General features: G+C 46.1%; 1 protein-coding gene across 5 annotated transcripts in view; it reads right to left on the bottom strand.

Moving 5' to 3' along the window:
- The window catches only part of LOC144115726 (regulator of chromosome condensation-like), a 113,224-nt gene that overhangs the window by 41,000 nt on the left and 51,280 nt on the right, over window positions 1–20,944 (bottom strand). For 3 of the 5 annotated variants that reach the window (XM_077650211.1, XM_077650212.1, XM_077650210.1), the window contains exon 1: window positions 1,127–1,266. Coding sequence is in view for 2 of the 5 variants with exons in the window: in XM_077650208.1 (XP_077506334.1) it covers window positions 1,184–1,314; window positions 1,948–2,040; window positions 10,367–10,544; window positions 19,180–19,335 (558 nt within the window). In the remaining 3 variants the exon portion in view is untranslated. Of the gene's footprint in view, window positions 1–1,126; window positions 1,315–1,947; window positions 2,041–10,366; window positions 10,545–19,179; window positions 19,357–20,944 lie in introns of those variants that run through there. The other 2 variants (XM_077650208.1, XM_077650209.1) reach the window with 1 other exon arrangement.

The raw sequence follows: 20,944 nt of genomic DNA, 5'->3' as shown, positions 1-20,944 counted from the left end.
TCAACACCTGCGCCGGTTTTCTTCGTCATGTGCCCGCAGCGGCTGCACTGGCACACAAGAGCGCGCTCGCATGTTCACCCTCAAATAATGCTCGAGAGGCGCGTGAAGCTTCCGGCATTTAAATCAAAGAGGCGTTCACTCGGTACATAAGAACAAAAACTAATTATGAAAATGTCACGAGTCCAAATATGGCACGTGCAAACACTTCATCGATCAAAACAGAAGTCTACTGGACCCTGTTCATGAGAGGACAAAAACACCTTGACCAGGTTCAGTACGCTTACTGATCGTACTTAGCCACTAGAGATGGTGGAAATCGCAGTAAACTATCGAGCAAAAAATGTTGAAGCTTTCCCGTGAACGCCATGACGCAATATGTAGATGTAGAGTGGGGAGAGGGATATCTCACAAGATCAAAGGAGAATGTCCTATAAATGTACCGCCGCCCGCTGACTTAACCCGAATGCACGAACACGTGGATTGGACTGACAGTAGTGCCACTGAGCTTCGGTCGGTGGGCCCAAGACAATTTTAGGGCGGATGATGAGCTGCCACAAACATATAGAGCATAAACTCCTAATGGGCACTGAAACTTCTTTGGACGTTCTAAGGATGTTTGAGACGTCCTGCAGACATTCAAACCAAGTGGCCATGGGAGCTCAGACAAGGTGCCAGTGCTCAGCGGCACGAGCCAGTCAAATCCGCACCCTTGAGCATGCGTGTCAGTTCTGCGCATCCACACAGAATTGGTTCGTAGCTTTCGTGGGTTCTGATGGGTTGCTCTCCCAGTGCGTGAGCAAACCTTCTAGGACCCAGGTACTGCAACTGAACGAAGCGCACATTTCGATGCTCTAATGATACTGGGACAGGGGCACGGCTCTGAGCTTCCGATTATCTCATGCGGGCAACCTGCAGCAACAGGTTTTTTTTTTCAGGAAACTGCAAGAACTGTACACGACAGGACCGAACTAACGACACGACAGGAACGAACAAACGACTGGAATGTGAATATGTCACTGAAATTGCTGCAGGGATTAAACATAGCACGTATGCTCTAAAGAGCAGAAAAAAGCATTTCTTATCCTAGTGTACCGAACGAACAAGTGGCAGGGGTATTTCTACCAACCTGATGAAAAGACGCCGGTGTCGAGATGACGGGTTTGGAGGTGGCCCTCTGACTCCCTCAACTCGTGCCATCGCGCATCTTCCTGCTGAGCCTGGCAGTCACGGTTGTCCCACACCCAGGCTGTGTGTGGCCCCTGGAGTCAAGCCGGCTGGGCAACTCATGGTAGCGGAGCGCACAAGAGACGCAGCCTGAAAGCAAGAGCGTGTACGCCGCTTTTCACGCAGTTCGAACGCCAGGAGGTGCGGTGGCGATAGTGGTGGTGATGATAGCGGGAGAATTGTTTAATCTACCCCAATTACAACGGAGCCATTAAAAGCTTTCCTATGTGCGTCATATCCCTTTTTATTGAGGTTGATTCTTTTGACTCCATTATCAGCTGCAGTCTAAGCTGGCGCCAGCAAACGCTGATAAACAGCAGGCAAGGCCAGATGCCGTATCAAAGGCATGTCTGAATAACCAAGGAAGAAAGAATGTGCCGAATTGTTACAAAGTTATGGCTGGCCTCTCCTTCGGGTTCATTTTTTTTCAGTTCTATTTTGTTCTAGAACTTATATGCGTAAAATTCTGCAGCTTATCTATGTCTCTACTATCATCTGTTTGGCACTGAAGCAACAAGAACAAATCATTATTTTGTTATGACTACATTGGTCTAAAGGAGAGACGAAGAAATAGGCACAGAGAAAGAGAAGGGATTTCGGGCACGCATGTCTCTGGGTCCCCGCATGACCCTACTGCACTACACGTTCACGAGTTTATGGAGCTCTAGAGGAGTGCCGATCGAGAAGCGAGAAAATTGAACAAATTACACATTGCTCACTTACCCGTAGCAACAGAGCTGCTCCCAGTTGAAAGGGCTCGCCCCAGAATATCGCCCGTGAAGGAGATGTCAAGGTTGACTCCTGCGAACGACGTAGCTGAAAAGATTCCTTCTTGTTAGTTCATCTCTGAACGCGCACATTGATTGGTATTTCAGTGACGAACACTACAGAAACACCCAACAGCTGGCCATATGACCTCCCGAGAGCAGGAATACTAACTGTGTCGCTGATTTTTCTTTTCAAGCGCTTAGGAAATGAAAATTTCTTGGATGACAAGATTGCCTTGATTCATTTCGAATTTTGACTGCGGGCTTGGAAACGACCAATATGGAGACGAGTACGAAATTTTAGAAGTGTATAGAAAAATTAGAGATTGCTCTACACTGAAATGTGCATTTATGCTCGTTCGTTGCACTGATAGTGTTATTATCCTGACATTTCTTTACTGCCTCATTGTGAAAAAGCTAAGTTTTTTTTAACACGCCTGTGAAACAAGCTTGCAGTGACCTTCACCTTCCTGAGAGCTTGAAAGAAGGGAATGATCTGACTTTGAGGACACTTGCTAAATGCCACTGCAGGTATCAAATGTCTGATAAAGGAGTTTTCCAAGCTTTCTCTCACTCCGTGGCTGCCACATTTGCAATCACATGCTCGTTTACATTGTACTAGTATTTTGTAGTCATAATCAAGAAGCTATCTCACCGTCCTTTTACAGTGCTTCATCCTATATCCTGCGCTTCGCGTTGATCTTGTTGATACTGGCGAAATTATGTGTAGTAGTGTAGAACTGTAGTTATGAAGATATGGTCTCGTCAAGCACAGGAATTTCTGCTGCATCGTTTTTCTGCTGTTTTAACGAGAAAGATTTCAGTGGCACCGAAAGACTCAGTGCTATACTTAGGCAATAGACCCACGAAGAGACTTTGCCCAATTGACCTGAGCGACATGTGGTAAAGCTCTCCTTTCCAACTCCCTTACACAACACAAAACACACACAACGCACTATGCACATATTCATCACCATAAACAGCTTCACCAGAGCCGTGGGTGTCTAGAGTTACGAGATATTATGTCACTGTTTCCCCCGTGGAATGTCCACATGTCGATAGCTTTAACAAATTTCGTCCAATATTTTACCAGAAAAGGTTTACCACACTTTGACTGGCTGTACAGCCTAGGTGGATATATGTATTGTGAAGGTCCTCTAGCATCCTGTTCTTACGTCTTGCTCACGCAGAGGCAGATACAAATGTACAGATACTAGCGAAGGTGCTGCTTTGGTTACTTCACCTGCCAGAAGTGCGTAATTCCACCAATCACACTCAAGGAAGGCTGAAAATATTCTGGTTTTGTTTATGGTTTCAGGGGGTTTAACGCCCTAAAGCGACTCAGACTATAAGAGATGCCGTAGTGAATTAGGGCTTAGGAAATTTCGACCACCTGAGGCTCTTTGACATGCACTGACATCGTACTGTGCACGGGCCTCTACAATTTCACCTCCATCGAAATTCGACCGCTGCAGCCAAAAAATATTCTGTAATTACCCAATACAACTGGTTTTCTATAAAAGGTGTTCGCTAGTTACGCTCTGCGTATTTGTTGTTTAAAGAAAGTTTTTATGTACTTCACTCATGTAATGTCTATTGGAAGCTATCCTACGAAAGCGCTTGTCTCGTGCCGGTGGTTTTCTTTATGGGGCTTCTTGTCCACCAATAAGTGCCGGCTCAGCAATGTGCTCAAAAATTCAATGCTGCTAAAAGCGGTGCATTTCTTCAACCCTTCCAAATATGTCGTTATTTTGAACATGCCTACAGGGAGCGTATCGTACGGCATGTTTTAATATCATCCGCCTCACGTCCAATGCAGGACAAACGCCACCAGCTTCTTTCCAATAAACCCTGCCCTGTGCCAGCAGCGGCGACTCTATATCTCAAGCTTCATCTCATCCTCCGACCTAACTTTCTACCGCCCTCTGCTACGCTTACCTTCATTGGAATTACATAAAAGACTATCGGTTATCTTCCTTTGACATTATATGGCCTGGCCGTGCCCATTTCTTTATTTTGGCAAGGATGTCATCAACTCGCGTCTGCTCCTTGATCCATTCTGCTCTCTTCGTGTATCTTAGCTTTAATCTATCATTATTCTTTCTTTAACTTTCCGCGTTCTCAACTGAAGGTGAACCATTTCGTAAGCCATCACACATCTGCTCCGTAGGTGAGTTCCGGAGGTATGCACCATTTATCTGCAGTATTAATAGATGTATTTTCTAATTACGGTACTTAATCACTACAAGTGATGCATCTCCAACACAAAGAGTATGTATTGGGTTAAAACAGTAGCCCGGTACACATTACAATTCGAATGTCGAGAGTGAGAAATACTTCTTCAACTTGAAATTATAATCCCCATTTGGCAAAAGGAGCCTCACTGACGACAATGCACACATGGATGGTTGACCACTACACTTTGAAGCGTAGTGGCGGGGACACCGCAGAGCTAGAGTGGCTAATTTCTTTGTGCTTTTCTGCTCTTAGATTCCATGGTGCTGACAAAGTACAGAATACCGTATGTACACGATTGTAAGTCGACAATTTTTTTTAAATTTAAAATTCCGAAGTGGGGGGTCGACTTACATTTGAAACGAAACCTTGAACTGCCAATAAAAGCAAGAAAAACAATCTATCAGGGACGCTACAGCTATGTTAGAAGTTTTTGTTTGCTCTACGGCTCCAAGCGTAGCATTCAGGTATTCCGCGGGCTTTTTGGCCAGGATTTCTCATTTTTTTATTTTTACTGCACACATAGTTACCCACCGCGATGGTTCAGTGCTACTGAACAGGATACCCGGGTTAGAACCCGACAGCGGCGGCAGCGTTTCGATGAAAGCGAAACGCAAAGGCGCCCGTTAGCTGCGCGATGTCAGTACAGCAGGTTAAAGATCCCCAGGTGGTCGAAATTATTCGGAAGCCCTTCACTACAGCACCTCATTCTTCCTTTATTCTTTCACTCCCTCCTTTATCTCTTCCTTTACAACTGGGTTTCGCCAATATTTGAGACAAATACTGCACCACTTCCTTTCCCCCAAAACCACTTTCATTTCATTTCACTCGCGGGAAGGGCCACTGTCCCGCTGTTCCAATCGCGGAGTCTGCGCCAGTGCCCGGGAGTGTCGCTAGCTGATGGAAGAGCCGCTATTTCAGTTGGTTGCGCAATACGTGACAGCGGCACTTCTGGGGAATGCCGATGTTTGCTGGAAGAGCCGACGCCGATTACTCTTTGTTTGGCAGTGCTTCGAGTTGGTGCTTTTGACTCGACTGCCGGTCGCGTGCTTCGCCATGAGCTCTCCAGGTTCGAAAAGCATTCGGCGCTCATTCACTGCAGCGTTTAAGAGGGAGGCCATCATTTACGCCGAAGAAACCAACAAATGCGCGGCGGGCCGCAAGTTCGACGTTTCTGAACGGTTGGTGCGGGAGTAGTGAAAGCAGAGAGACAAAATTTTCGATTGCGACTCCAAGCGAAGAGGTTTCCGCGGGCCGAAGTCTGGACGCTTTCTGGAGCTGGAGGTCAAGCTTGCAGCGTATGTCACCGAAATACGTGATCGGTCCCTTCCAGTGACATGCGAAATGATCACGCAACAAGCCCTGCTCTTTGCTGCAGAAGCTGGAATACTCCGAACAGACTTCAAAGCCAGCAGGGCTTGGGGTTCGAAATTTATGGAGGGCTGGCTTCTCTCTTCGTCGGCGTACTAGTGTATGCCAGCCAGAAGCTGCCTGCTGCTTACGAGAAGAAAGTTCTCGCCTTCCATAGGCACAACCTCAAGCTCCGCGACTCGCGGCGATACCTGCTTGTCAAATCGGCAATGCGGACCAGACTCCCGTCTACTTTGACATGACGAGCAACACAACAGTGAGCGTGAGCGGAGCTCGGGAGGTTAAGCTTCTCACGACAGGAAACGAGAAACTTCGGTTCACTGTTATGCTATCACGCTTGGCAGATGGCACTAAGCTCCGAACGTACATCGTCTTCAAATGAAAAACTATGCCAAAGGAAATGTTCCCGAAAGGAGTTATTGTGCGAGTGAACGAAAAAGGTTTTATGACGAATGACTTAGTTATTGACTGGTACCGCCGGGTGCGGCTTTTGAGGCCAGGGGCATCCCTCAAAAATTGCAATCCGAACCTCCTCGTGCTGGATTCATTTCGCGGCCGCCTTACCGCGAAAGTGAAGGCAGAGCTCCGAAATGAAGATACAGATATGCTGGTGATTCCCAGCGGTCTGACGGGGCAGCCGCAGCCCCCAGACGTTGGCATTAACAAGCCATTCAAGGACTTGCTCTGGCATGAGTACGAGTGGCTGGCGGCAGAAGGGCGGGAACTTATTCCAACGGGTACATTAACTTCATGAGTAATCATTTTTTTTACAACTTCATCACACTTACACCTTTGACATTTTTGTTATTAATGCTTCCATGGATGGAATAATACTTTTTGTTTTGCTTTGCAGGGAAACAGATAGGGAACATCTAAATGAAATCCACTGCTCAAGATTTCCTCCAAAATTTTTAGTACTCAGTGTCTAAAAGTTAAATGTGATTTTCGCAGGTTCATGTTTTTGGACATCATCACCAGCATTATGGAACTTTTCATTATGTTCTGAAGATGCACTTTTAATAAACTTTACACCGTTGACCTTGGAAAGAATTGAAATGTGGAGCTATGCTATTATGTGGAAAAGTGAACATATCAAATTTTGTTAACAATAACACCAGCAATTAATATTCTAGATTTGTAATGCATCAACATAATTGAACATTTTTCTAGGGGTGCGCGAATACTGAAATTTTCGAATACGAATCGAATCCGAATATGTAGAAAAAATGGCTTCGAATATCGAATATATGGTCAGCACACAAAATAAATTCAGAAAAGATAAACAAGCAAACATTGCTGCTCATATTTTTTTCAAAATAGTGAATGGCCTTTGCAACTGCAATAAACAAAACTACACTGCCTGAGCACCGTATAAAAAAAAATTCATGATGTGCGCAGAAATGCATACTACTTAATTGAACAGCATAACAGTATCCAACCTGCAACGTGGTCAGGCAAAATGAAATCCATAGCATGACAGGACTGGAAACAAAAATAACCTGATGCAGTGGTGGAACTGACAACTGGCTTCTTGTAGCAGCTATTGCAGCAGACGAAATTGCAGTTTGTAGCAGCAATTTCAAGTTTTGTAGCAGGAAAAATGGCATTTTGTAGCAGATATTTGAGCTTTTGTAGGAGGAAAAAAACTTTCTTAGCAAAATTTCATGTCTCGAAGCACTTAAATAAAGAAGGCTTGTTTTATTTCTGGAACAGTCAATTGCTGCGGTGTTCATGACGACCATAGCCATGCAAAAACAAGCTTCAATCCCAAATTCAGTCTAAATTTTGTTCTTTCCTTAAAAAGCTGCAAAAATATGCAAACAGGAGATTTTGCTAAAAATAAAGCCTTTTTTATTCATATGGACGACATAACGAGATATGCAACAAAGCTATAAAAAATTATACCATTCTTAGAACTGCAAAATTAAGGTACTATTTCTTTTTTTTCCTTGATGACTCCATCTCAGACAGTGCCGCTGCGAGCCTTTCCTGTCCAATCTTCAGAAGGGCTTGCAACATCTGCAAAATTTTTAGACTTGACGCCTGTTGCGAAAAGCAGCTCGGCATTCGTGATCATATTCCTGGCCAGCCTGATCTTTTCCAGTACCTTCTCTTCATTCTGACCTCTTTTCTGGGTGTCCTTGTGCGGTACAGCAGCCTTTTGCTTGTTTTGCACATGTCTCCTCTGCTGCATCTGCCTCCAACCACTGCAGCTGTCACTTCCGCGATACTTTCAGCGCTCCGATTAATCGTTGTGTCTTGGGAATGGCAGCTGGATTTCGGCCGAAACGCTGGCAATATGTCATTAAAGACCTAAGCCCATTTACAATTTGTATTGAAAAGGACGATCGCCCTCTCAGCACTTGCCGATTTTCACTGAAGCCCCTCTCCAAATGAGCATTGCTGTGCGAGAGGCACAGAAGTGCTTTTACGGGTGCTGCCAACAAGGGATATTTTCGAGCCCCATCGTCTTGCTTGAGTTCGAAAAATTTTTGCCAGAAGTCATTTTGCCAAGTCATTCGGATTGTCTGGCTAATATCTTCCGAGACACAAAGACTAAACTCATCCATCAAGGCGGAGACCTCGTGAACTGCGATGACCTCCGGCAGCGATGACAAGCATGGATGAAGATGGACACTTTCGTCCCGCCATTTTCTTCCAATCAGCACAGGTTTTGAACAGTGCTGCCGGCAGATGTCGGGTTCCGCGACAGTGAATTTCGGTTCTGCTCTCGGCAGAGTTATTCAGCGGCGTTTTGGCGCAGACGTGGCGCAAAAGTAGGCAAAAAATCGATTTTGTAGCAGCATGTAGCAGGATTTCTGATTTGGCGCAGTTTGGCGCAACCGGCGCAACAGTTCCACCACTGCATGATGGCTAGTAAAGCCTCATTAATTCGAAGTTCAATGAACCGACACAAACGCCCGGGTTATTCGAAGGTCGATTTATAAAATGCCCCGCGGTCCCGGAAAAAAAAAAAAACTAACGAAAATGCGGTAGTCTTATGAGGCGGCTCTATCGTGAAAGCACCTGTAATCATGTGACGAGCACAGAGTTTCGGCATGCTGGAAGACATCGCGAACGTAAGCGAGATGGGAATGCACATTGACATCGGAATGGCCAGACTGCTTCTAAAAAGGAAAAAAAAAATTGACCAGCGACGCGTCAGTCAGCGTCTGAAAGCGGCACGGTGCTGAGATTGGACTACTGGCGAATGCACGGACCGACAGTTGCCACTGCCACGGGCGAGTGGCAAAGCTCAGAAACCAAAACTACGCGGCCAGGTTACTTTTTTGACCTAGTGACAGGGGCCCTCCAAATGTTGTCACGCCTGCCGTTACGCCCACTTAAGAGCTGCATGGGTTAAAGTGCACCATGCAATAAATAGGTGGGATTTTTACAGGATCGCTTGCCCTGTTGTGACACCTCGACTCGCCCCTTCGGGACCCTCACGTGAAATTCCGCAAGTAGGCTTTCCCGCATAGCGTAGTTGACCAAAACAAGATGGCGGTGGTCACGGTCGGAGAGTTAAGGTGAAAAAACGAATGTCATAGGTGTAGGCAATAATTAGATAACACATTACAGAAGGATAAAAAAAGTTAACGTGCTTTCGCGTTGCAATTGTTAGAAGCGGGTTGTCCTCCATCTTGTTTGCAGCACGTGTGGTATGTGGGAAAGCCCACTTGCGGAATTGCGCACAAGGTCAAGCCTGGCGGCATCGGAATGCGATCGGTCCACGCGATAAACCATGGAGAAGAAAGAGAACAGGGCCTTTATATTGTTTTCCTAGAACTTTAAACTCTATATTCAGATAATTTGCCCAGATACTGCGCATTTGCCAAAATCAAATTAACAAAAGTCGGCGCGGTATACGATCGCTGCCGGGTATTTGGGAATTTTCGAATATTCGGAAAATCACGAATATCATTTCTCGAATACGAATATGAACCGAATATGAAACATATTCGATTCGTATTCGAAATATCGAATATTCGCACACCCCTAATGATGATGTACCTTAATAACAATATAAATAGAATAGCTCATGTCAGGTTTCAGCTATGGCTACAAATGTTGAGGGAAAGTGTCTTAATGACCCGTAAGAAATTACCTAATTAGGCTTCAGTTAATTTCTCAAAAGTAGAGAAGTAATTGAGATAAGCTGAAACTAATTACGCTTTTGAAAACAGAAAGAAGAAATACATATGCATACCCAATTTCGTGATAATATCTCTAATAAAATTTTTGTTTTAAGACCAGTGTCTCCCCTTAACAAGGTAAAAGCCATTATCCCCGAAGACAACGGCATGCTTGTTTCTTTCGATCTCTGATCACTCTTTACCAGCGTACCGGTCAACCTGGACATTGAAGCTTGCAGGCAAAGTCTCGAAGATGAGGACTCATGGCAAGATGGGACCACTTTCGAAGCAGCACAGCTATGAGACTTATTGCGCTTCTGTCTCGCTAAGACCCATCTTACATATAATGGCGACTTTTACCAACAGATTTTCGGCACAGCAATGAGAGGAGCATTCTCGGTCCCAGCGGCGAACATCACGATAGAAGTCATTGAAAACAAAGCCTTAACCACTTTCCAGCCGAGACCAATAATATTTCTCGGGTACGCGGACGACTGCTTCAGTGTTCTAGAGCGCAAGCACACAGCCCTTTTTCTGGACCACCTGAACACCACTGAACCATCAATCAAGTTCACTGTTGAGGAAGAAACCGACGGCTGCCTCCCATTCCTGGACACCACAGTATACACTCACCTGTGGGGCGTTGCACCGTCACTGTGCCAGGCTCAAGCAGGCAGGTGAATGACCTGCGTCCACCACGCGATGTGAACATGGGAGCCACTCGTCCCAGCTGTCCCTGCTCTGCACATCCCACGGTCACCAAGTTTCGGTCCGCTCTCAGCATCACCACAATGTCGTTGCCAGAGGCTATCTGCGGAAACACAATACAGCACAGACCACTTACAGAGTACACAGCGGGCACTCTGGAAGATACATTTGGGTCTGTTCACCCAGTCACTCACAAACGGTCTGTGGTTGTCTCCCTGATCAACCGTGCAAGACACGTCTGCAGCCAAGACGCTAATCTAAAGAGCGAAATACTAAAAAGAAAAGAGACCGAGCTGCGGAGACACGGCTACATTCTTTCCTTCATCAGGAACACCGAAAGAAGAATGCCAGCAAAACACCTGTCTCTGAAGAAAGCGAGAGCACCGAAAAAACCAGAAGGAAAACGAGCTCTTGTCGAATACGTAGCAGGAATTAGTGAAGCGCTAGGAAGTATTTTCCGCAAGGATGTCAACATCGCGCACGTCCCCACTGGCAAAGTGTGAACAGAACTGGTGAAAGTGAAGGACAAACTCCCTCGTGAAAGATTTCCAGGCATTGTGTACGAAATAGGCTGCACCGAACGACATAGCTGAAAAGATCCCTTCTTGTTAGTTGATCCCTGAGCGTGCACAGTGAATGGTATTTCATTGACGAACGCTACGGAAACACCCTACAGCTGGCCATATGACCTCCCGAGAGCAGGAATAATGTGTCGCTGATTTTTCTTTTCAAGCGCTTAGGAAATGAAAATTTCTTGGATGACAATATTGTCCTGCTTCATTTCGAATTTTGCCTGCGGGTTTGGAAATGACCATTACGGAGACAAGCATGAAATTTTAGAAGTATATAGAAAAATTAGAACCTGCTCTACACTGAAATGTGCATTTACGCTTGTTCGTTGCACTGATAAAGTGTTATTCTCCTGACATGTTCTTTACGGCATCATTGAAAATGCAAGTGAAAAAGCTAAGTTCCTTTTTAACACACCCGTGAAACGTGCTCGCAGTGACCTTCCCCTTATTGAGAGCTTGAAAGAAGGAAAACGATTTGAATTTGAGCATGCTTGTTAATGCCACTGCAGGTATCAAATGTGTCTGATAAAGGAGTTTTTCGGTGCGAAATCTCATTCCATGGCTGCTGCATTTGCGATCCCTTGCTCGTTTACATGGTACAAGTATTTTGTAGCCATGATCAGGAAGATTTCTCAACGTCCTTTTACAGTGTTTCATCCTGCGCTTTGCACCGCGTTGAAACGAATGAAATTATGTGCAGTACTGTAGAACTGTAGTTATGACGATATGGTCTCGCCAAGCACAGGAATTTCTGTTGCACCATTTTTCTGCTGTTTTCATGACAAAGATTTTAGTAGCACCGAAAGACTCCGTGCTAGTTATGCAATAGAGCCGCGACGAGACTTCGCCCAAATGACAGGAGTAGCATGTGGTAAAGCTCCCATTTCAAACTCCTTTACACAACACAAAACACACATATTTTTCACCATTCACAGCTTCGTCCCAGCCATGAGTCTTGAGTTAAAAGATATTATGTCACCATTTCCCCTATGGAATGTTCACATGTCAATAGATTTAACATATTTCATCAAATATTTTACAGAAAAGGTTTACCACACACTTTGACTGGCTGTACCCCCTTGGGTGTATATATGTATCATGGTTCTTTAGAAACCTGTTCTTACATTTCTTGCTCAGGCAGAGGAAAAGACAAAAATTTATCGATACTAGCACGGGTGCCGCTTTTTTCACTCCACCTGCCACAAGTGCATAATTTTACCAATCACACTCAAGGAAGGCAAGAAATATTCTGGTTTGGTTTATAGTTTAATGCCCCACTGTGACTCAGGCTATGTATGAGAGATGCCGTAATGAATTAGGGCTTAAGAATTTTCAACCACCTGGGGGTCTTTAACATGAACCGACATTGCACAGTGTACGGGCCTTTAGAATTTCGCCTCCATCGAATTTGGAGCGCCACTGCCGAAACCAATAATATTCTGTAATTACCAAATACAAGTGCTCTTTTATAAAACGTGTTCGCTAGTTATGTTCTGCGTATTTGTTGTTTTATAGAAAGTTTTCATGTACCGTATAAACCGGAATATATGTCGAGATTTTTTCTTAAAAACAGCGAGCGAAAGTCGCCCCTCCTCTTATAAAGCGGCCTTAGCAGAATGTGAGTCGCAGTCTGGCAACCCACGGAGCCTGTTCGCGAACGGATAGCCAAAGCCGTATCGACATCCAAACGCGATTGCTTTTGATGTTTTCTTTTCGTTGAGAGCCACCGGATTGTTGGTCTTTGCGTGCACTGCTTTGTTTGACCTCGTGCGCAATTCCATGTTAGCAATGAGTACCAGCGGCACGCGGAGGCAGTTCACAGTGGCTTTCAAGAATTCGCTGAAGCGAACGGGAACATGGCCGCTAAGCGCATGTTCGGCATTTCGGAGAAGAGCGTGCGGTATTGGCGCAGACAGAACGATAAGTTGTTCGCATGCAAACCAAGCAAAATGTCCTTTCGCGGACGTCGTGCAGTGCATCCAAAACTTGAGGACGCACTTGCGGACTTTGTGCGGCACCTTCGTGCGCGGTAACTACCCGTGACTGTGCATTCCATTAAATGCAAAGCTTTGGACCCTGCGCGGGAAGCTGGACTACACCAAGAAGAGTTCAGTGCACCGAAGTCATGGGTGTGCCGTTTTTGAGGCGCAAGGAATTTTCTCTCCGTCGCCGCACATCCATATGCCAGAAGCTGCCAGAGGAGTTCGCCGATAAGATCGTCAGCTTCCAGCGGTATGTGATTCGGCTTCGAGAGGAGCACGATTACATGCTCGGACAAACTGCGAACGCTGACGAGACCCCTGTCTGGTTTGATATGCCTTCGGCTACCACAGTCAGCGAACGCGGCGCCAAAGAAGTAAAACTTCTGTCGACAGGATGTGAGCACTCGCGCTTTACTGTCATGCTTGCGTCGACGGCAGATGTCAGAAAGTTGCCTCCTTTTGTCATTTTCAAAAGGAAAACCATGCCGAAGGAAGCCTTCCCTTCAAATGTTGTGCACGTGAATGAGATAGGGTACATAGACGAGGCTATGATGATTGATTGGATTCTTGTGGTGTGGAATCGTCGGCCCGGTGCATTGCTGCGTCATCTGAGCACGCTGGTTTTGGATGCCTTTCGCGGCCACGTCTACCCTTCAGCCACTTGACGTGGCACTCAACAAGCCCTTTAAGGACAGAGTGCGACAGGAGTACAATGAGTGAATGTCCGGCGACAATCCAAAGATGCCGACGGGCCGCCTGCAAAGGCCTCCGCTTGCGACCGTCTACACCTGGGTGTTGTCGGCCTGGCATTCTTTGCCAGATGCCATGGAGCAAAAGGCTTTCAAGAAGTGCTGCATAAGCAACACGCTGAATGGAACTGAGGACGATGCACTGTGGGAGGCGGTGAGCAACAAGGAATCGTCTTCCGACGACACTGATGAAAGTTCGGAGTGAAGTCGCTGCTCCGGTGGTCCAGGGACGCAGCCGACGTTGCAAATAAATGCGTTTCGGCAATATTTGCTTCTCTATTTTTTCTATTTTCTTCACTTCAAGGTAAGGGGGTCGACCTATATTCCCACTCGACCTATATACGGTTTATACGGTACTTCACCACTCGCGTAATGTATACAGAAGCTATCCTACGAAAGCGCTTGTGTCGTCCCGGTGGTTTTGTTTTACGGGGCTTCTTGGCCACCAATACGTGCTGGCTCTGCTATCTGCTCACTAATTCAACGCTGCTAGAAGCGATGCGTTTCTTCAACCCTTCGAAACATGTCTTTAATTATTCGAAACATGCCTACAGTCAGCGTATCATACGGACCGCTGTTTTAACGTTATCATCAGCCTCACGTCAATTGCAGGACAAACGGCTCTACCTTCTTTAAAATAAACCCTGCCCTGTACCAGCTACGGCCACCCTATATCTATTCCGTTACATTTAAAGACTATTGGTTCAGTACAGTTCAGTTTATTTACCTTAAAGGCCCCCTTGTATCGGGGGTATTACATAAGGGGTGGGATTTTAATGAAATGAGCAAACAAAACAGCGAATATTATTTAGCACTGAAGGTGATCGGTTACATGTTCTTGAAAAGTAGAGGATGAAGACAATTTCACGGGGTAGGCCGTTCCAGTCCGTTGCTGCTCGAAAGAAAAATGAAGCAGAAAAGGTGGCAGTATGCGATGGCGGCCGGGCAACTTGTAGGGGATGACTGGTGCGGTGAGATATGCGTGCGGCAGTTGTGATATACGGTGACCGATTGAGTGAAGAATAAAATAATTTGTGATAAAGGGTGAGACTTGAAATGCGATGACAGAACGAAAGGGGCGGTAGTCCTGATAATGCTTTCAATGAAGAAATGCTGACGTCACATGAGTATGAAGAGTGGATGAATCGAGTGGCACGGTTTTGGACAGCTTCTAATGCATTAATTAACTTATCTTCCCTTCACATTACATGGCCTTTCCGAGCCCATTTCTTTATTTTAGCTAGGATGTCATCAACTCGCATTTGTTCCTTGATACACTCTGCTCTCTTCATGTATCTTAATTTTGAGCTATCATTTTTCTCTCTTTAGCTTTCAGACTTGTCCTCAACTGAAAGTGAACCATTTTCGTCAGCCATCACATATCTGCTTTATAGGTGAGTTTCAGAGGTATGCACCATTTATCTGTTTTATTAATGGATGTATGTTCTTATTAAAGTATTCCACCACTACAAGTGACGCATTTACAACACGAAGAGTACGTACTGGGTTAAAACAGTAACAGGGTACACATCACAATTTGGATGCCTATATTGAGAATTAAAACTTCTTCAACTTTAAATTATATTCCGCATACGCAAGAAGGCATCTAGAAGGTGCCTCACTGACAACAACGCATCAATGTATGGTTGACCACCACACCGCAGAGCTAGAGCGGTTAGAGTTCCTTCGGACTTTTCTGCACTTCGTGTATCTTCAGTTCCAACAAAGTACACAATATTTTCTTACATGTGAATCAGGGCCAAGAAATTAAGTAGCCTAAAAATATGCAAAGCTATGCCAAAATTTTTCTCGAAAGCACAAGTCCCACGCAGTGAACCTTACTGTGTGGCATATGCATTTGAAGTATTCCTGATGCCGCTTGCGGAATGTCACGAAATCTTCAAGAGGAGGGAATGGACGTGGGTCTCTGCACGGCAGCAAGTACGGCGCCCGGCTCTTTCGGCTCAGGAGCGACCTCTGCAAACGTCTCCTGAGCAGTCCGCAAGGTTAAAATGCATCACATAAAGTGCTTTTATGATTCGCGATGTGCCGCACAGATGACCGAAGACCAATACAAGGAGGACCTGAACCACTACTGTCGTTTTGTAAGTGCACGTACAGCACCGTCCATTCTTGATGTGAACACACGAGCGCATGGCTGCACTCCACAGACTGCAAGCAAAGCCGTACATTGAAGCAAAGTGGTACATGTAGTCGAGGTTTTACGGCATACGTCCCCGCTGGCAAGGTGCGAACAGAATTGGTGAACGTGAAGGACTAGCTCCTTCGTGAAAGATTTCCAGGCATTGTGTACAAAATTGACTGCGCCGGTTGCTCATCAATACATATTGGTGAAAAAGACTTCAGGAGATGCCTGAGAGAGCACCAGAACGACCACCGAAACCAAAAAACCTATTTTACATATAATGGCAACTTTTACCAAGAGCCTTTCAGCACAACAATGGGAACAGCAATCTTTGTCCCAGTGGCAAACATCACGATGCAAGTCATTGAAAACAAAGACCTAACCACTTTCCAGCCGAGACCAAAAATATTTCTAAGGTACGTGGACGACTGCTTCTGTCTGTGTCCTAGAGCGCAAGCACACGGCCCTTTTTCTGGACCACCTGAACAACACTGAACCATCAATCAAGTTCACTTTTGAGGAAGAAACCGACGGCTGCCTCCCATTCCTAGACACCACGGATCCACTCACCTCTGGGGCATTGCAGCCTCACTGTGCCAAGCTCAAGCAGGCAGGTGGATGAGCTGCGTTCGCCACGCGATGCGAACATGGGAGCCACCCGTCCCAGCTATCCCTGCTCTGCATATCCCATGGTCACCAAGTTTCCGTCCGCCGTCAGCATCACCACAATGTCGTTGCCTGAGGCTATCTGCGGAAACACAATACAGCACAGACCGCTTATAGTGTATACAGTGGGCACTCTGGAAGATACATTTGGGTCTGTTCACCCAGTCACTCACAAACGGTCTGAGGTTGTCTCCCTGATCAACCGTGCAAGACACGTCTGCAACCAAGACGCTAATCTAAAGAGCGAAATAAAAAGAATAGAGACCGACCAGCAAAGACACGGCTAGCCTCTTTCCTTCATCAGGAACACCGAAAGACAATTGCCACCAAAACAGCCTGCCTCCGAAGAAAGCGACAGCACAGAAACACCAGAAGAAAAACGAGCCCCTGGCCCATATGTAGCGGGAATTAGTGAGGTGCTTGCATGTATTTTCTGCAAGCATGTCGTCAACATCGCACACGTCCCCCACTGGCAAGGTGCAAACAAGACTGGGGAAAGTGAAGGACAAGCTCCCTCGTAAAAGATTTTCAGGCGTTGTGTACAAAATGAACTGCGCCGGTTGCCCATCAATATATATTGGTGAAACAAAGGACTTCAGCAGATGCTTGAGAAAGCACCAGAAGGACGTCCGAAAACAAGAATATAACAACAAACGCCATCGCCAAGCTTGTGCAAGAAACCGGCCACGAGATTTACAGGGATCAAGTAAAAAATATTGAGAACAGAAAGGAACACATCAGCATGGCAGAATCTTGAGTCTCCTATCATATAGACATTGTCGAACACACTAAACAAGAACGACAACTCTACAGCCTATCTATGCTAAATCATAAAAAACACCGCTGGGTGCTACGAAAGAACGGATCCGCAAGACGATTGCTTCACAGTGAACAACGGAGCAGCCGTGCTCCCGAAACGTCTTTGCATCTTTACTGACTGGCCAGTGACCAGTTCTCCTGATCACCATGATTCCTCACAAGACGCTATGCCATCAAACCCTCAACTACATCAATCTGTGCCACCAGTTTGAACAACTGGCCAACACCGGAATTCATAGTTTTGTAAGGATCTCCGTGAGACTCGCTGCATTCTGGACGCATTTGCACTTCAACCTAAATTGCATGTTTTTTCAAGTAATCCCGGAATCATTGCGCCTGAAGAAACCCATCAAAACCCGCTTCGGTCTCCAGGTCATCGCAAAGGCCGAACGTCAACTCCTTCAAGCACGGATAGAAGAATGCAAGCTAACAAAGAAACGCTGGAAACGGACTTGTTCTTCGCAAAACGTCAGCTGGAGTTCATCGCTCCGCACATTCTTTCCAGCGTTCAATTACTTTCCAACCAGAAAATGGGCAGAACAGAGGAAAAGCACTCGAAATCACAAGAACAGAATTTGCAAGCATTACTTGCTGTAAAAGAAACAGGCACCACGTCAGCTATGATCTTCGAAACAAAGAACTTGTAATCCTACAGTCTGAAACCTGCTGAGGCCAAGTTACTCAGCCGAGGTTTGAACTTCAACCAAGGGAATGTTCCCAACCCACGAAAGGCTGCTTCAGCCGTCGGAGGAGTGGTGCGATTTCTCGACCTAGACGTTCAACACAAAGTTAGAACGAATGCATCTCATATGAAGAAGCCGTCAAATGACTAGCCCCTGACTCATGACGAATGCAAGGCAATGCACAGCCTATAGGCCAACGATGAAATTGTAATCCTACCTGCGGATAAAGGCAGTCACGGTAATCCTTGCCCACTCTTCCTACCAGGAAAAATTGGAACCCTTGCTGCAGCACGAGAATACCTATCGTAGACCACCAAAACACCCCAAGTCAAAAGGTGCAGGCGTCTCTACAGAAAATGCTTGAAAAAATCTTCCAAGGGCCTTCCACCATCCATGAGATGCCTCTACCATCAGCTACTATCTACGAACTGCTCGGCACCCGCCACATACGGGCTTCCAAAGGTTCATAAAGAAGGCACCCCTCTATGCCCAATTGTACACTTCAGGAGGTCTCCGCTGCATTCGCTGCCGCAGTACTTTCATGGTGTATTGGCTCCACTGGTTGGAAATACAGAAACGAATGTCAAGCACTCCTCCGATTTTATTAACAAGCTACAAGCCATTGTCCCTCAAGATAACGACATGGTTGTTTCTTTCGATGTCTGCTCACTGTCTACCAGTGTACCAGTCAATCAGGCTGCTGATGCTTGCAGGGAGCGTCTCGAAGATGAGGACTAATGGCAAGATCGGACCCCTTTCGACGCAGCAACTGTGCGAGTTATTGCGGTTCTGTCTCGCTAAAACCTATTTTACATATAATGGCAACAAAAGCTATTTTACAAATAATGGCAACCTTTATCAACAGCCTTTCGGCACAGCAATGGGAGCAGCAATCTTTGTCCCAGCGGCAAACATCACGATGGAAGTCATTCAAAACAAAGCCCTAACCACTTTCCAGCCGAGCCCAAAAATATTTCGACGACTGCTTCAGTGTCCTAAAGCGCAAGCACATGGCCCTTTTTCTGGACCACCTGAACACCACTGAACCCTCAATGAAGTTCACTGCTGAGGAAGAAAGCAATGGCTGCCTCCCATTCCTGGACACCACGGTATCCACTCACCTCCGGGCATTGAACCCTCACTGTGCCAGGCTCAAGGAGGTAGGCAGATGACCTGCGTCCGCCACAAGATGCAAACATGGGAGCCACCCATCCCAGCTGTCCCAGCTCTGCACAGCCCCTGGTCAGCAAGTTGCCCTCCGTCATCAGTATCACCATATGGTTGCTGCCAGAGGCTATCTGTGGAAACAAAATACAGCATAGAATGCTTATAAGGCACACTGTGGGCACTCTAGAAGATACATTTCGGTTCTGTTCACCAAGTCACTCACAAACGGCCTGTGATTGTCTCCCTGATAAACCGTGGCAGACAGCTCTGCAGTCAGGACTCCAATCTAAAGAGCGAAATGATAAGAGTCCGACCTGCAATGAAATGGTACCCTCTTTCCTTCATCAGGAACACCGAAAGAAGAATGCCAGCAAAACAGCCTGCCTCTGAAGAGAGAGCACCGAAAAACCAACAAAAAAACGTCCTCCTGTCCCATACGTAGCGGGAATTAGCGAAGCGCTTGCATAGATTTTCCGCTAGCATGTCGTCAACATCGCGCACGTCCCCGCTGGCAAGGTGAGAAAAGAACTGGTGAAAGTAAAGGACAAGCTCCCTCGTGAAAGATTGATTTAAAGGCATTGTGTACGAAATGGACTGCGCCGGTTGCTCGTCAATATATATTGGTGAACCAACAAAGGAGTTCAGGAGATGCTAGAGAAAGCACTAGAACGACGTCCGGAACCAAAAATGTAACAACATACGCTATCGCCAAACATGTGCAAGAAACAGCCCACAAAATTAACTGGTATCAAGTGAAGATTATGACAACACAAAAGAACACATCAGCACGGCACAATCTTGAGTCTCTTATCATATAGACATTGCCTAACACACTAAACAGGAAAGACGAAACTCTACAACCTATCTATGCTAAATCATTAAAAACGCTGCTGGGTGCTACAAAAGAACGGATCCGTGCACCAATTGCTTCAGAGTGACCAAGGGAGCTGCAGTGCTCTCAAAATGTCTTTCCATCTTTAGTGAGTTTAGCCGGTGACCAGTACTAATTATCAAAGTGGCACATGCGCAGAGGAACCACGAGGAGGTGCTTCGCATCCTCAGCTGTAGCGCTCGAGGGTGCACTGGCCTCATCGACTGAATAGAGCACGCAGATGACTACAAGTGTCCAATATATGCCTCTCAACACCTGCGCCGGTTTTCTTCGTCATGTGCCCGCAGCGGCTGCACTGGCACACAAGAGCGCGCTCGCATGTTCACCCTCAAATAATGCTCGAGAGGCGCGTGAAGCTTCCGGCATTTAAATCAAAGAGGCGTTCACTCGGTACATAAGAACAAAAACTAATTATGAAAATGTCACGAGTCCAAATATGGCACGTGCAAACACTTCATCGATCAAAACAGAAGTCTATTGGACCCTGTTCATGAGACGACAAAAACACCTTGACCAGGTTCAGGACGCTTACTGATCGTACTTAGCCACTAGAGATGGTGGAAATCGCAGTAAACTATCGAGCAAAAAATGTTGAAGCTTTTCCGTGAACGCCATGATGCGATATGTAGATGTAGAGTGGGGAGAGGGATATCTCACAAGATCAAAGGAGAATGTCCTATAAATGTACCGCCGCCCGCTGACTTAACCCGAATGCACGAACACGTGGATTGGACTGACAGTAGTGCCACTGAGCTTCGGTCGGTGGGCCCAAGACAATTTTAGGGTGGATGATGAGCTGCCACAAACATATAGAGCATAAACTCCTA

Source organism: Amblyomma americanum, chromosome 1 (assembly GCF_052857255.1).
Source record: "Amblyomma americanum isolate KBUSLIRL-KWMA chromosome 1, ASM5285725v1, whole genome shotgun sequence".
In the NCBI taxonomy this organism is placed as follows: domain Eukaryota; kingdom Metazoa; phylum Arthropoda; class Arachnida; order Ixodida; family Ixodidae; genus Amblyomma; species Amblyomma americanum.
Note: the sequence above shows the minus strand (reverse complement) of the source record. Positions and strands in the feature narration are given on the sequence as shown.